This window comes from Mus musculus, chromosome 18, assembly GCF_000001635.26.
Source record: "Mus musculus strain C57BL/6J chromosome 18, GRCm38.p6 C57BL/6J".
Classification (NCBI taxonomy): domain Eukaryota; kingdom Metazoa; phylum Chordata; class Mammalia; order Rodentia; family Muridae; genus Mus; species Mus musculus.
Window position 1 is genome coordinate 69455679 of NC_000084.6, and position 15396 is coordinate 69471074.

Consider the following 15396-nt stretch of genomic DNA (forward strand, 5'->3'; position numbering starts at 1 on the left):
GTGGGTGAGTTATCCAAATATACTAGCCTGCCCTATTTCCAGGAATGGAAATCGAACTCGCTTATTTTATGGTTCACAAAAATAAGTTCAAAGAGGCCAGTGACTTATTTGGACCGTGCTCATGGGCAGAGCGGAGCCTCTGTTCTGATCTCGGGCTGCTCCCCAACTCCCAGCAGGGTGTTTCAAGCCTTGTCTTGATGGTTTCAGCCTAGCTGTCCACAGATGAGCTCTACGTCATCAAGTGTCGAAGACCAGAGTGAGTGGAAAACCACAACAGGTCAGAATTCTGTCAGTGACTCCTCCCTCCCAGCGGGCAGTTGGTGGCCAAGTTCTGCCCAGGTTAACTTTTGGAATTTGCCAGTGAAGGGTCAGCCATCCTAGAGTAAGTCCACAGAACTAACCAAGTGAGCTGAGAGTTAGTTCCTCAATGTCTTGTTGATTTTCAGACCCATCGGCATATATCTGTGAAGCCTGTCCTACTTCAGATTAATAACAGAAAAAAAAAGCAAGCAAACAAACAAACAAGCAAACGTGGGCACTTGATCTCATTTTAATCTTTGAAGGTGTGATTTCTTCCCTTTACTGGTGTTTTCGTATCATTCCTTCTGCCCATGGCATCGTGGTCCCTTCATGGCCACAGTGAAGTGGTGGCTGGTCATTTGTACCACAGGGATATGTGGCAGGACCTGACTCTTCAGCCATCCTCATGCCAAGGGCTTTTCTTTTCTTACTGTTTTGCCTTGGTCCTTCCTTGTGAGTTATTTTGTCTCCTCATCAAGATGGAAACACTTCCTATAGAAAAATATGACTCCTTCATCACTTCCTGCTTGTTTGATTTAGTAAGGAGCTGATGATCCCACCCTCCGCTCTGCACCATACAAGGGATTAAAGGTAGTTACGCAGGCTTCTTTGCTATACGGTATGGGCTATATATACTCATCACAGCCTGGAATGGAGTGTGCATATATCCACTGGGTTATTAGTAGAAGAAATGTCTGTTTAATGAACTGTAATATCAAGCTAGCCTCAGGAACTCATGGTTTTTTATAAGCAAAGTGACTTGGTCCTTTGGATTCTGAACTCTGTTGTGAAGACTTGAATTTTACATCAAATTAAAACTGTTAATTTTGTTTCTTTCAAACAAATTTTATCTCTCATTTTGACAATTACAGTAAAATATCTTTTTTATCTTTGCCAATATAATAACTTCTAGCATTTCCGTGTACCTCCAGCAAATATGTGGCCTACCATAAAATTTACTACACATTGGCTTTATTCATGCAAATGTTTATTTAATTTACTTAATATCGAATATCATTCTCTAATGTTTTGTGCACACAGCAGTGGGTAGATAATGTGTGTTAAATGCATGTATTTCCTCCAAGGCACTAGAGGGAACATTCTAGGTGGTGTCGGATTGGGAAATTCAGGTCACTGTGGCGTTTGCTGGGTGAACTCACTGAATCTTGATCCCAGTGTCTTTGTCTCAGTGCTTCTGTTTCCTAACCGTTCAGTACCTTGACAGCCTGAGCTTCTCTTTTCTCATACGGAAACTGGCATGCTATCAGGCATGGGAAGGCCCAGCGCAAGGCTGCTCACACCTGTAGGCTTTGACTTTCTTAGAGGGAAGGACTAGTTAAGTGATTTCCATCCCATGGTCTTCAGGGCACATGTGGCCAGAGAGAGCTGTAAAGTTTGCACAAAATTATAGACTTATTTTAAAGCATTGAGGTTTTAGCAGTGGGTGGTAGCTCCTGGCTTTAATCCCAGCACTGGGGAGGCAGAAGCAGGTGGGACTCTATGATCTGATGCTAGCCCAGTTTATGTAGTGAATTCTAAGATAGTTAGGGCTATATAGTAAGTAAGAAGTAAGTGAGTAAGTAAGTAAGTTAGCAAGTAGATAGATGATAGATAGATGATAGATAGATAGAAAGATAGATAGATAGATGATAGATAGATGATAGATAGATGATAGATAGATGATAGATAGATAGATGATAGATAGATAGATGATAGATAGATAGATAGATAGATGATAGATAGATAGATGATAGATAGATGATTGATAGATAGATAGATAGATAGATGATAGATAGATAGATGATAGATAGATAGGTAGACGATAGATAGATAGATGATAGATAGGTAGGTAGGTAGATAGATAGATAGATAGATAGATAGATAGGTAGATAGATAGATGATACACAGTCCAAAGTTTGGGCACCCCTTTGCTGTAATAGGAAAGAGTAATAGGAAAAAGTCATGGGGACATCAGACATCAGAGGCTCTACAGTGTCTGGCAGGGGATGAGTGGTGGGCATGCATAGACTATATGCAGGGTTCACACAAAGTGATTTTCGCAAGTACTACCACTGGGATGCAGTTGAGACAGGAGCATGAACTGATGAACTGATGTGGAGTCCGATCTTTTTCTTTTTTCTTTGTAGTGGACTATTTATTTGTGCTTTTAAAAAGTGTGTGTGTGTACATGTGCACGTGTGTGTGTATGCATGTGCACATGTGTATGCATGTGCACGTGCTCACGCATGCTTGAGTGCGCGAGGAGGTCAGGGGGATGTCAGATACTCTGGAATTGGCGTGACAGGCAGTTGTGAGCTTTCTGATGTGGGTTCTGGGAGCCCTCTGTTAGAACAGCATATGCTCTTCACCACCAAGGCACTCACTACCCCAGGAAGCAGGCGGTGCCCAGCGGTGTGGGCGGGATTTCTTGTCTGTTTCTAGTAGCGTAGTCTTGTCGTTCTCATACTCTGCGATGTGCATGAAAACAACCTGGGGACCTTGTGATAAACACGGTTGCCTTTGCATCATGGTAAGCGCCAGGCTCAGCAGTGCTTGTGATGCAGCCTAAGACGCTGGCTTTGAAGTGAGCATGCCAAATGATTCAGATCGAGGTGGGTGGACTTGGAGATGAGATGCTCTGGCCTAGGTATTGAGGAAACATTCACGTAACTAGCAGGTCTGATGAAGCTCAGGGCAGGGAAGATGTAAACAGATGGCTAGAAGTCGCATGTTTACCTGAATTGTGAATCGCCACAGCCAACTTTCTTTTTGCTGTAGATGAGCAAATACCCGTTTATATAGAGTCTTCTTTCCGAAGATAAAATATAGTTAGGATTCATTGGGTGGCCCTGTGTATTGAGTTTGGGAGAGCTGGTGACTTCTCCGCATCCTCTAGGGCTGATCAGCCAAGGGAGGGAAGATCCAGTTCAAACGAGAGCAGTAAAAGAGCAGAAACTGAACGGAAGGCAGGCAGTGTGAGGTCCGGAAATGAGAAGGATGGAAATGCCGAAGAATGGGAAAAAGAGCAGTCTGAGCTGATTGGGTGGGGAGCTCTCTGTGGAGGAACCGGGCCAGTATTTAACCTGTTTTGAAAAAGCTCAACTTCCAGCACTTTTTTAATTAGTGGCTTGCTCGCTTTTGAAATTGCCCAGTTGGGAATACTCAAGTTTTGATGTGTTTTATCTGCTTGCTAATTAGCAGTCTGCCGGGTTGACCATCCCCCCAACACCCCCTTTATTTGGTGGACAGAAGATATGCTTAAAGGTCTGCTGAACCAGGACAGCTCAAGTCTGGTTTCACCCCACAGACATGCTGTTTTGAGGAAAGACTTCTTAGTTAGAAGCCAAGTTCCACATCTTTTTCTCCAACTGTTTTCTTTCTTCCCTGGCCTGGGGTGACTGTACCTTATGTGGGAGGTGGTGGCCAGAACATTAATTTGTGATTGTAGTGGGCTACTCCGTGCCTTTGTAGGAAGCTTAAAAATGTCCCTGACCTCTAGACCAACCTGTGATAACCAAAAAGGCCTATGGAACTTGCCAATGTTCTTTGGTGGCGAAATTGCTCCCAATGGAGATTCTTTGCAGAGTTGTATGGTCCACTTGGCCTTTACCCATCTTATATGTCCAAAATTCTTCCCCCACCCCATAATTGAAAGATAGACAGGTCCAGATCATATGGAGTCTATAGCAGACAGAGAAAATCAAATCTATTCCTCTCTTGTCTTTGGGGCAAATTTAAGGACAGGGTCTCCCATTGATCCAAGTTGGCTGTTTTTTGTTTAAGTCAGGTTGTACTGACTAAACATTCAGCAATCTGCAGTGAATGAAGAGGCTTCTTTTTGCATTTCCCTCCCAAAATATGTGTTTTATTTAGGAATTAAGAGAACCATGCATGATTCTAAACTCTCTCATGGAACTCTCTGAGGTTGTAAGTGGGTTCTCTCTGAACTACAGCTCAGTGTGTGCAGGGCAGGGCAGTGTGTTGGCTGGTTAAACAGCAGGTTTTGTGAACGTTTCGTACCTTGTCTTCAGGCTCTGTGTAGTCTCCTGAGCTTTTTTTCTGTGCCTCCAGCTCGCTGTGCACTGAGTCTAACTGTCCACCAGGGACATCTACCTGCAGTTTCTTGTTTCCTTGAGTAACAACCAAGAGGAATTGAGGAATTATGGTCAAGAGACAGGGGAAGAGGGAGGAGGGGGGGGAGAGAGACAGCAAGAGGGAAAGAGAGTAGGGCCAGGATGCTAGGGACACACAGTGATAGAGGGAGGCTGAAGATTCAAGTTTATTAGCAGTAAGTTGCTGTTGCTCTCCCCATCTCTTAAGATATCCTATAACACCATGTGCTCCTCTGTACCCAAAAATAAGCCAATTAATTATACTGTGATCGTTTCTGCTGATAATATACTAGCAGCAGTGATAAAAGGAATGTCACTAGACCATTATGAGAATAAACAGTGTCAGAGAGATGAGAGGAGAGTCAATCCATGGGATTATGTCTCCTGAAACAGAGCTTCACACCCTCCTCCGATCCTGTCAGTGGATGCTTGTGATGGCTCTCTGTCATCAACCAGGACACACACACACACACACACACACACAGACACACACACACACAGACACACAGACACAAAGACACACACACAGACACAAAGACACACACACAGACACACACACACACACACACACACACACACACACACACACACACACACACACGGGATGAGCCTTTTATCAAAAATCTCAAGGCCATCCCCAAATATCGTATGCTCCTTAGAACACCATGATGTGTTCAGCAATTGGAATGGATAACTTCTGGCTCTGCCCAGCTCTCCTCAGGAGTGTGGTCCACAATATCCCCGATGGACCACTCCTTACCCTAGCCGGCATGAGAACTGTGTAGGAAGAGAGTTTTGTGAGTCCCACCTTCCTGACCATAGACTAGCGTCTCTTCAGGTATTATTTATCAGAATAAAATATCGCCTTATAATCCCATAGCAATTTTAATTTCCACACGGTAGATGCCAAGATGATAATTTACCCTGTAGTAGAAGGTCATACATCAAAGAATATTTGGGCAGCAAAAATTAATCTTGAGTGATAAACAAGGGAATAGGACACAAATTTGGGTCGGTAGAGGGGAGGGGCAGATCTGTAAACAGTTGGAAAGGGTGAATACAGTCAAATGCACCATATTAAATTCTAAGTGATGATGATGCCCATGATGCCGATGACAGTGATGATGGTGGTCTAGGCTGTATGGAAAATCCAGGGACTTTTGTTTTGCTTGGTTGTTGGCTGCTTTTTTTTTTTTTTTTTTTTTTTGGTTTTGTTAGAAACAGAATGTGTTTCCACAACCTTTACAAAAGCCCAAATATCTCCCCACTATGCTGATGGGAGCACACTCCCGAGTCCCCTCATTTTGTTGTCTGCTGTAATAAACTTGGCTGGAGAACAGACAGGATCCAGTCATGTTCTGGCAGCCACGCTGACAGTGTCAGTGTGGGTATTTACTTCAGCTTAACTTTCCTCTCGGATTAAAATTGTGTTCGTGTACTTTCAAGTTTGTTTTCTGTCCAAAAGATTTTTAATAAAACTTTAAGCACAATTTCCTCTCTTTCACAAAGGAGGCTCTCAAATACTGTGGAGGATAGAAGCAATTTTTATGTGCATACCTCTGGTTCCTGAGGGTCCAGCTCACTTCTGCTGTGAATTTAAATTAGTTCATTTAAGTCGACGGGTCAGGAGCCACTGTCATCATGGTAGCCCTGTGCCTGGTTCTTAATTAAAGGCAACAGGAGATTAATTTGAAACATTAATTTAAAAGTGCATATACAAAAAGAAAGAATTATTGCAAGAAAGCCTAAAGAACTTCTCTCTTGTCCCTAGATGTAGAAGACAGAAGTAGCTCAGGGTCCTGGGGAACTGGAGGCCATCCAAGCCCGTCCAGGGTAAGTATATCTAATCTTTCTCCCTGCAAGCAGACACGGCATATATGTAAATTGACTAAGCATCTAACATGCATCACGTATGCACACACAAGGGTGTATGCTCAAGTGCACATATGCATATGCGCACACACACAAATGCATGCACCATGCATGCACATCGCGCAAACCTGCACAGATCTCTATGTGTCATGAGTTTAATGACAGCCAGCTTTCTGGGGTTCTTTGCGTTTATCAGTTACCATGCCTGAGTTTATACCTGTTGCTTTGGTGCTAACCCGAAGAGAAACCTTTTCTCAAACCGCATACATGCCTTTACCTTTGCCAGCCTGTGGTCGAGTCTGGCGGGAAGTCATTTGTTGCCTTTAGACCAAGTTTATCTAGATAAATCCTAATATGCCCAGCACAGGTGGGCGTGAGTAGACTCCTGCGTAACACTGAGGTTCTAGCATTAGTACAATGTGCACAGTAAGTGTGCAGTGTTTTTCCTTTATGTCCATGTTACTGCTCTACCAGTCGGCCATCGAATATGACATCTTTAATGCAGTTCTTTGAAGATTCTCTACGCCCAGAGCAGGTTTCATAATACACATGCAATGTCCCCGGTCAGAAGGAGACCTAGCATGTTTCAATGAACATCCCTCTTCCTGCTCCTCTGGCTGGCACAGCCAGCTGGGAGGGGACATCTTACTGTAAGTGTCCCCATCCCTCTGCTCCGGGGGAAGTCTCTGCTTTGTCACTAGAGGCTGAGGTGGCCCACCAAGCTGCCAAGAGGCTATTTTAGCCAGTCCTACTTAACACTCTGCACCTGTCCTTGGCCCCAGGAGCCCCACGCTGGTTGGTCTTCAGGGTGTAGCGGGATCTCTAAGCCGACGAGGAACTCTTTTGAGCCCCGGAGCAGCTGTCAAGCTTGACATTCTAATGCATTCTATGGATGGGCCCAGGAAATCTTTCCTCCTCCTCAAGTTACAGCCTGCACTTGCACAAATAAATCCAATCCCTTGACAGCAAGCTGGGATGGCAGAATGTCCCTGCATTGTCCTGCTTTCCCAGGCTACCTTAGTCTCTTTTCCTTACGGACAGTTATACGCGCTTTGGATGTCCCTGTAAATACTGAACTAAATTCTCGTAGTAACTTCTCACTATTAATTTCCTACCATTAGCTTACTTTTAAATTTTGAAATGTCTTACAGCGTGTATCTAGTCTAATATATAACTTTCAGTTGAATTTTGGCAAGCAAAGCCAGTTTAGAATCTTTTCAACTTTTAAGCGTACTTTCCAGAAACTGTGATTATTTTTTTTTAATTGAGATAAAAGGCCCAGTGGGATGGCTCAATGGGTAAAGGCACTCGCTTACTGCTATGTTTGACAACTTGATCCCTGGGACCTACAGGGTAGAGCGAGAACTGACTCCAAGTCCTCCTTTGATTTGCATAGGCTGCAGCACACGTGCCCACCCACAACACACATAAAAACAATATGTATAGTTAAGGAAAAAGAAATACATTGTTGGAACCTGGAAAGTAGGTCACTCGGCAAAGAGTTTACATACAACCATAAGGCTTTGGTTTATTTTTGTTTTTGTTCCCCACTTCCCCCCTTCCCCATAGTGTGTTATTAAGAAAAACATAATCCAGGCATGGTATTGTGTACTTAGAATCCCAGCACTAGGGGAGCACTGGCCAGTCAGCCTATCCTAATCTCTACATTTGATACCTGAGTTTGACTTCTGGCCACCACAAACATGTACCATTCACTACAAACACGTACCACCCACGCAAGCAAATACATCCCCCCCCACATGAGTATACACACACACACACACACACACACACACGTGCGCGCAAATATATCAGTACATATGAAACTCATGCTAGTGAATGATTTGAATCACTATATTATAATTCCCATCTCCCCAACCCAGGGAGTTTCACAGATGGATGTTTGTAGCCCGGCTTAAGGGGCCCTTGCTGTGGCTCTTCTCAACATCAGTGGTGGTTCCATCCTCTCCACTGTTGATGGATGACCCATTTTAAGTTTGTAGTCCACTATCTCAGCTGAGGACATTTCATAAATAATAACGAGCAGTATACAACGCCTGGGTGGGTCTTGAATGGATGACATCTAGTTACGAATTAATGACCTAGCAGGGTGGGATTGCAGTAGCATCCGGGTTAATTTTTTTATACATGAAGGAAGGCAAGCCAAAAGAGTGTTTGTCGTGAAGGCCAAAGTCCTTCCGTAGTGAGGTGATCTGACTCCATGTTGTTCTCACAGCCTCCATCTGTGTGGCAAGACTCTGCCGTTTGGCTAACATACCAACCCAATGCCTCTGGGTCTATTTGGCTTAGACTTTATGGACAGTTCAAGCAGCTGAGCAGACACTCCCCCCTACCCTGCCTCCCAACTCCCTTTTTCTCAACACTTCATGCTCTTTAGGAGGCTGATATTTGAATCAAATAACAGATTGGTTTTTTAACTCTTCCTTTCACGGTATTGAATTTCTCCATTGAACTTAAGTGATCGGAAAGCTTACAAGCAAAATATTAATTTTAAATTCTGGGGTGGGGGCGAGGAGAACAATATTATAGTGAGGCATTTCTTCAAGAAACTGTCCCCCTTAAACTTACTTTTGTGGGGCATATTTTGTTTACCTGCACAAATGCTGATTTATGCTGGAACCTTCAACTCTGTGCATCCTTGTTGTGTGAGAGCGTCACTCCCACGTCACTGCCCGTACGTAGGAGTCAGAGAGCAGCACCGCAGGCTTATTTCTTTGTCCCACTTTTCCGTGGATCCCGCAGGTTGAGCAAGGGTCTTCTGGTGAGCCCAGCAAGAAGCACCTTTCCCCTCTGCGCCATCTCACAGGCCCTGCCTTGAAGCTTTGATGCTCATTCCTAGTTCAAGTCTGATAGTTTTCACACGTGTATGTGTGAATTACCAATATAATGAGCCATTCATTTTGCAGCTGCAACAGGAGCTGAAATCAAACATTGAAACTGTAATATTGCCAGCTAAATGTTGCTTAAACAACTCAACCTTGCCTTTACAAGGGTCAATCACTGCAGGCTATGAATCCGCTCTGCCTGCTTTTTTGCCATAGGTTCTGAGAAAGAAGAACTTTTGGGTATATGCCGTTTACTTCACAGGTGACGTTTTCGGTGTAGTATTTCATTTAATCACATCAAAAATTCCATGCAATATCTTTGTATCAATATTTCACAGCTATCATTACGGGAAACATTTGAATTCTGTGGATTAAGGAGTTCTTTCTAACTTACTATTCTTAGGAAGGTTCACGTTCTTACAGTGAGATTGCATGGGGTATCTGATAACCAACCAGTTTCTTTCGGTGGGAGATGTTTTAGTATTGAGGTGTGTTTATGTGTGTACTTTGAAATGTGACTTACTCTGTCGTTTTACTTACAGAACTATGGAGATGGGACTCCCTATGACCACATGACTAGCAGGGATCTTGGGTCACATGACAATCTCTCTCCACCTTTTGTCAATTCCAGAATACAAAGTAAGAAAAGTTTTATATCAACATATACTTTTGGAAAGCTTATGTTTTGCCAATGGAAGATAATTGTGCCTCAGATAAACATTCAGCCTTTAAGAGTAGAGATAGTCAGTTTACTATAGTGCTCCCAAAGGATGGAAATGCCATTCATAAATGAATAATAACAAGATGCGTGTGAATATCGTCAGTTTTACAAATGTGGAATTTCGGTGATACAATATCTTTGTGCACTTTTGTCTTTCTTAGACATAAAGTGTCCTTTAACAGTAAGTACTTTCCTCAGGACACAGTAAAGAATATTGTGACAAAATATTTGGCTTTCAGAGTAACAAGACCTATAGTCAGAGTAGCTGCTTCAAGGTGAGTTGGACAATCCTGTTGTGTTTTTTGCCAGGTTGTGGATTTAATGTTGCCTGCTAGCTAGCTAGACCTAATTCTATTTACTTTACAAAAGCTGTATAGTGGCTTGCAGTTGGAGTCTGTCTGCAGATTTCTTCCGTGCCCTATACACTGGCTTCACTAGCATAGTCCCCTGCCTTTGGCTACTCAGTGGGGGTGTTGGTTTGACAGCAGTAACCCTAGCAATGAAAGGATGATCCACAACGGCTTAAAAGGTCCCAGCGGCCAGATCCTTCATTTTGATTGGAGACAATGATCTTTGTTCTAGTAAATGTGAGTTCTTCACAATATTAGGAAGTCTTTCAGACTGGCCATGTGCTATTGTCAATTTATCGATAAATGAAGTTCAATTTCATGGACACAAGCTGTTGGACCATCCTTGAAGGAAAATTCGGAGCAATAATGATATCCTTTTGAGACTTTAATTGTAAATGCTTTTCAAGAGTGTCCTGGTTTTAAGCCTTGGAAGCTCTGCCAGTTACTTAAGGTGTTGATGGTCCTTTAATCACAGTTTTTTTTAATTGCCATCCAATCAGGCATTTAACACAAAGTTGTTTTGAATGGATAACATCTAGCCTATGCCTTTGAGTGTCTTCTCAGAGAACCACAGAATGCTGTTTGATCTAGGTGCTTGTTATTGGTAGCTTCTTTTTGACTTCAAAGTTGGTAAAGTTGACGCTGACTTCCTAATTTGTAACTAAAGGAGGGGTCCCTAGCTCTTTTTAATTATTGGTGAAAAATAAGTCCAGCCTCAGCAAATTCAAGATGTGTGGAAATCTGTGATGGGTGGGGGGGATTTGGTAATTTGGATTTTATAGGACAAGTTTCAAGTCTTTGGCCATGAGTTTAGGATTTCTGTTTTTGCCTCTCTGTTTATTTTTTCCCCTGACTACATATGATAGTGTCAAAGATAAAGTTAAGAAGGTGGTCTGAGACGTAATGTGAAAAGAATATACTAACTTCATTTAGAAGAGTCCAAAATTATTCTTTGATGAGCTAAAATGTTACCTAAAATACACAAGCTACTCCTGTTTAGAAGTTTGGTGTGTATGTGAACAGGTTTAAAGAACAGTCTGATGGGTTCATGTTTTAGAACATAACAAGTCGTGCAACTTATTCAAATAATGGCTATTCTCCACATTTCTTCGTGGACAGAAACTTCACCAAACTAGTTTTTTTGTTTTTGTTTTTGTTTTTCTTTTTTTTAATCCAAACTATTTAAATATAAGTGGGCTGACACCATAGACACGGTTCTTTTTTGCCTGGTCGTTGTTTAAGTTTAAAACCCATGTCAGCGTCTCTCTTTCATCTGCCTGCCTTCCTTCCCATTAGACTCTTAGTCATGGAGGCCAGAACAGAGTCCTGCATTGTGCTGGAACCTCTGCTGTGCGGGCGAGGCTCCTGCCCACTGTCCCCAGTGCAAAGGCTTCTCTGTTAGATAAGCTGTCTGGTCTGAAACATGGCCCTTCATTGTTTACAAACTGCGACATTTTCCACCTCCAGCAGATTTCTGCACAGAAATGAATTGTGCTTGGGCTAAATGGTTTATCTGACATTAACGGAGCAGTGTCAGACTCGGGTTAGGAAAGTCACCCTAAGAGCAAGAGGTCATTGTGCAGTGTGCAAAAGGACACAAAGAGAGAGAAAGGCATGGAAGCATATATGAGATGCCTTACATTTTTAGTTTAGAGAAGAATGGGAAGGTATTTTTTAGAGAACTGAGGGTGCTGGTGCCTTTAACATTCTTCGCTGCCTCCAATTTGTCGCATCCCAGATGCTCTCTTGATTGGCTTGGGCATCTCAGGGCCTGACTCTGCGAACAAAGATCTTCTTTGAGTTTGCCCAGGGTGCTGAAAGTACTTTTTATGACAAGTCCTTTTGGGTGTTATGCTTTTTATTTTTATTTTAAATAATAATTAAAAAAGAACATGATTTCCCAAAGCAATTTGCAAACAGAGATAAAGTAAGAGCCCTTGCTATCCAGCAGGTTGAACTCTTAGAAGGCAGTCATGTTGAATCCTTTTCCTCTGCTAGGAGCTCTCAGACTCTCCTGAAAGCTTTGGGCTATAGTCCTCTCCTGAATCGTGAACTGGTTTCCATTAACGCTCCGGAAGATTTCTTTCTATTTCAAAGGCTTTATTCTGCCATGTCACATTAGGGTAAAAGCTATAGCATTGGAAATAAATCAGCCACTTTATTGGAGCAGATTCTCTATTGTCAAATCAATCAAGTCTGTGACTGAATTAGATGTCTGCTACAGAAATAAGCGACACTAATTTTACGGGAAAGAGTTATTAACTGCGGATCGCCTGATTTGTTTTGTTTTTTAACTGTTTACTTATGAAGTTTGGTTTTATTTCAATGAAAGCAAAAGGGACAGCACTCACTCTCCTTTTTGTTGTCTGTAGTACGTGGTTATGATTTATTTCCTTTCTTGTGGCAGTATACTATTTTAGTGACAGGATACAAATACCTGTTGGCATGTTTGCCCATAAACTTCTTTATAACAAAGTCTTTTTTCTTGTGCAAGCCTCAGTGTTTAGAAATCATATGAATGATCTTTTACAAATGCTACATTTTTTTAGAAAACAAAACTTCTGCATGATACCAGAAATTTCAACACAATACACTCTATTTTTTGCTTTTTATCTTAAAATTCCAGCCAAATGAGATGTAACTGATAAGCATTAAAGTGACCTTATCAATCTTTTCCTTTAGAAATCCGTTTGTTAAATCTGAAACGAATGCCCTGTCTCATGCTTGTGTCCTCCTCAGTGTAGACCTAGGCGAGCACAGGTTTATATGTACATGAGTGCACACATTCGTCCATGTGTGCCTGTTACGTTGGGAGAAGTAATGACTCTCCTTAGCTGCAGGTTGTCTTTAGGAGAGCCCTGGTCTGGCTGTGGTTGTTGTACATACAGGTTCAGTAGGCGATGCTCTATAAACCCGGCAAAGGGCATATAACCAGTCAAGAAGCAAACTTCTGATAAAAAGTGGCCTTTGGTTTTTGTTTTGCTATGCGGCAGGCTCTGAGTGATGGAGAGACCAATGAGCAACTTCTCTTCCCTTGATGTTTCTCTGTGAACTAACTTATAGCATTCCTTGAGGAACTAATAACCTACTTGCCTTACATGTGAGCCAGTGTACCGATTTGTATATAGAGGAGACAAGTCCTGTCTCTTGTATTTATGAACCAATTCACTTAAACCTTCACAGGCTATCAGTTGGGTAACTTTCAGAACATGCTAACAGGACAGAGTCTAGTCTAATGTCTTTAAGATTATTTACTCGGTCTAGAATTATATGAAAGTACTGGTAAGGACCACACACAAAGAATATAGATATTTTCAGAAGTTATCAGTTTTTAAAATTTTGTTTTGGCCTATATTGATACAATAAATTTGGTCTTGCCAGGCATTAACCTTTTTGCAAGTTATTGTCTGAGTAGGATTTAATGGCAGCCAGTATATTTTTCAGCTGAAACTCTTTGATCTAAGGACGGATGGGAGCACATATTTTCCTTCTATTGTTCCAGAGTCTCAGTTAGAAACCACATTGTTGGAGGATGAGCGAGTCTGTTGCCCAGTGAGGTTAGGTTCATGAATTGGTGAGAGGGGGTGGCGGTGAAAAGTGATACATTGTAACAGTTGCCTGTAGCTTCCCTGTCAGGTGATACATTGTAACAGTTGCCTGTAGCTTCTCTGTCAGCTGCTGCAGTTTTCACATGCTCCAGGGTGAGTGGTTGGGTTTCCGAGCTGTGGTATTTGTGTCTAGTCCTTAGTCAGACTGCACCAGGCCAGTGAATAATTCACCACCAAAGACACTGTTTTTAAACTAGCTCAGCGGAACATTTTACTGTGGGATTAGATGGAGGATTCTGGGAAGAACTGAAGAAAGCTGCTGGCTTATAGGATGACCTTTGAGTCTCATCTGGGTTAGCCGTTGGTATTTTGATTTGGTTACTGTGGTCATATTGTGACAGCTGCTGGCTCATTATAATTCGGTTCCACTGCTCTGTTTGCCTAGCAGGAATATTTAGGTTTGTATTACTTCAGAGTGTTTATGGCTACCGTGAGCTTACCCCAGCAGAAAGGTGAAGCGTTGCGGGCGTTCCCACCCCAGCGGCGGAGGCAGGCGATGCCGACTTCTTGTAAAAAAAATGACATGTTCTTGAAGATGCTAATGTGGTGTTTCTTTTCAGTGAAAGATGGAAAATACCCAATGAATTGGCTTTTATGAGGAAAACTGTTTTTTGGAAATCTTTATGTGCAAAGGGAAACATGACCGCAAAGAAACCTCATCTTTTCAAAGCCTGGGTAGTTTTACTAGCCCACTCGGACAGATGGGTTTTTACTAGCCCACTAGGTCAGATGCAGAAATGTAAATATTAATAAACAGCAAAAGCCAACTCTGGAAAGTCTTGTTCACTTGTAAAATATCCTGAAGCAAGTAGTTGAGCAGGCAGCTTTTAAGTCCATTAGTGTTCTGTATTCCTCCCTGAAGTTTTGCTTATTATTTCTATCATTGGCAGCATCATTATTATGTTTATTCTGGCATTGAGCTCTGTATTTGGCCTTATATATTCTAGCAAGTGCTCCGTTATAGAACTGAACACCCAGCCCTAGTGGTCAGGTTTGTACATATGTGCGTGCATGTGCGGGTGTGTAATGGCAATGGCATTTCTCACTGTCTCTTGTTGTCTGGTTGTCATCTCTTACATGTTGCGCTGATAATATGGAACCTGCAGTTATGTATATGAGGAACCTTTAATAGTGTCCTTGTCTGACTTTACTTGCTTTGCCTGAGAGTTTCAATTCTTTTGCTATTGTTTTGTTTTGTTGTTGTTGTTTTGTTTGTTTGTTTTTTGAGGTGAGTTCTGATTCTTTTAATATTAAACCATCTTCAAGAAATATTCTGAAAAATATGCTGTAAGTTGCAGCATTAGTGATTTTAGCAGCTCTAGCTGCTGTGGTAAGGTTTGGGCTCAGAAAGTTCCAGTCTTCTCCTTGTTTCCTATATTGCCTAGATTGCTTAGCGCTCTCTGTTTTTCTTCTTTTAGCGGAGGGAGGAAGAGTCCTTTGGAAGGTCTCTGTGGTGATTTTGTAATCTCACAGTCCTTTCCTCTTACTGTGTCATTTTGACTATAGCCTGTATTTGATCATTAGAGGAGTTTGTTTCCTTGTTTTAAAACCGTTATCCCTATTTTATGAGGGCTTATATTCTTCAAA

General features: G+C 42.1%; 1 protein-coding gene across 31 annotated transcripts in view; it reads left to right on the forward strand.

The window, feature by feature from the left end:
* Positions 1 to 15396, forward strand: part of Tcf4 (transcription factor 4) — a 344539-nt gene that overhangs the window by 112250 nt on the left and 216893 nt on the right. For all 31 annotated transcript variants that reach the window (XM_017317857.2, XM_030250374.1, XM_017317854.2 and 28 more), the window contains 2 exons: positions 6184 to 6245; positions 9673 to 9769. In XM_017317857.2, the coding sequence (XP_017173346.1) occupies positions 6184 to 6245; positions 9673 to 9769 (159 nt within the window). The remainder of the gene's footprint in view (positions 1 to 6183; positions 6246 to 9672; positions 9770 to 15396) is intronic.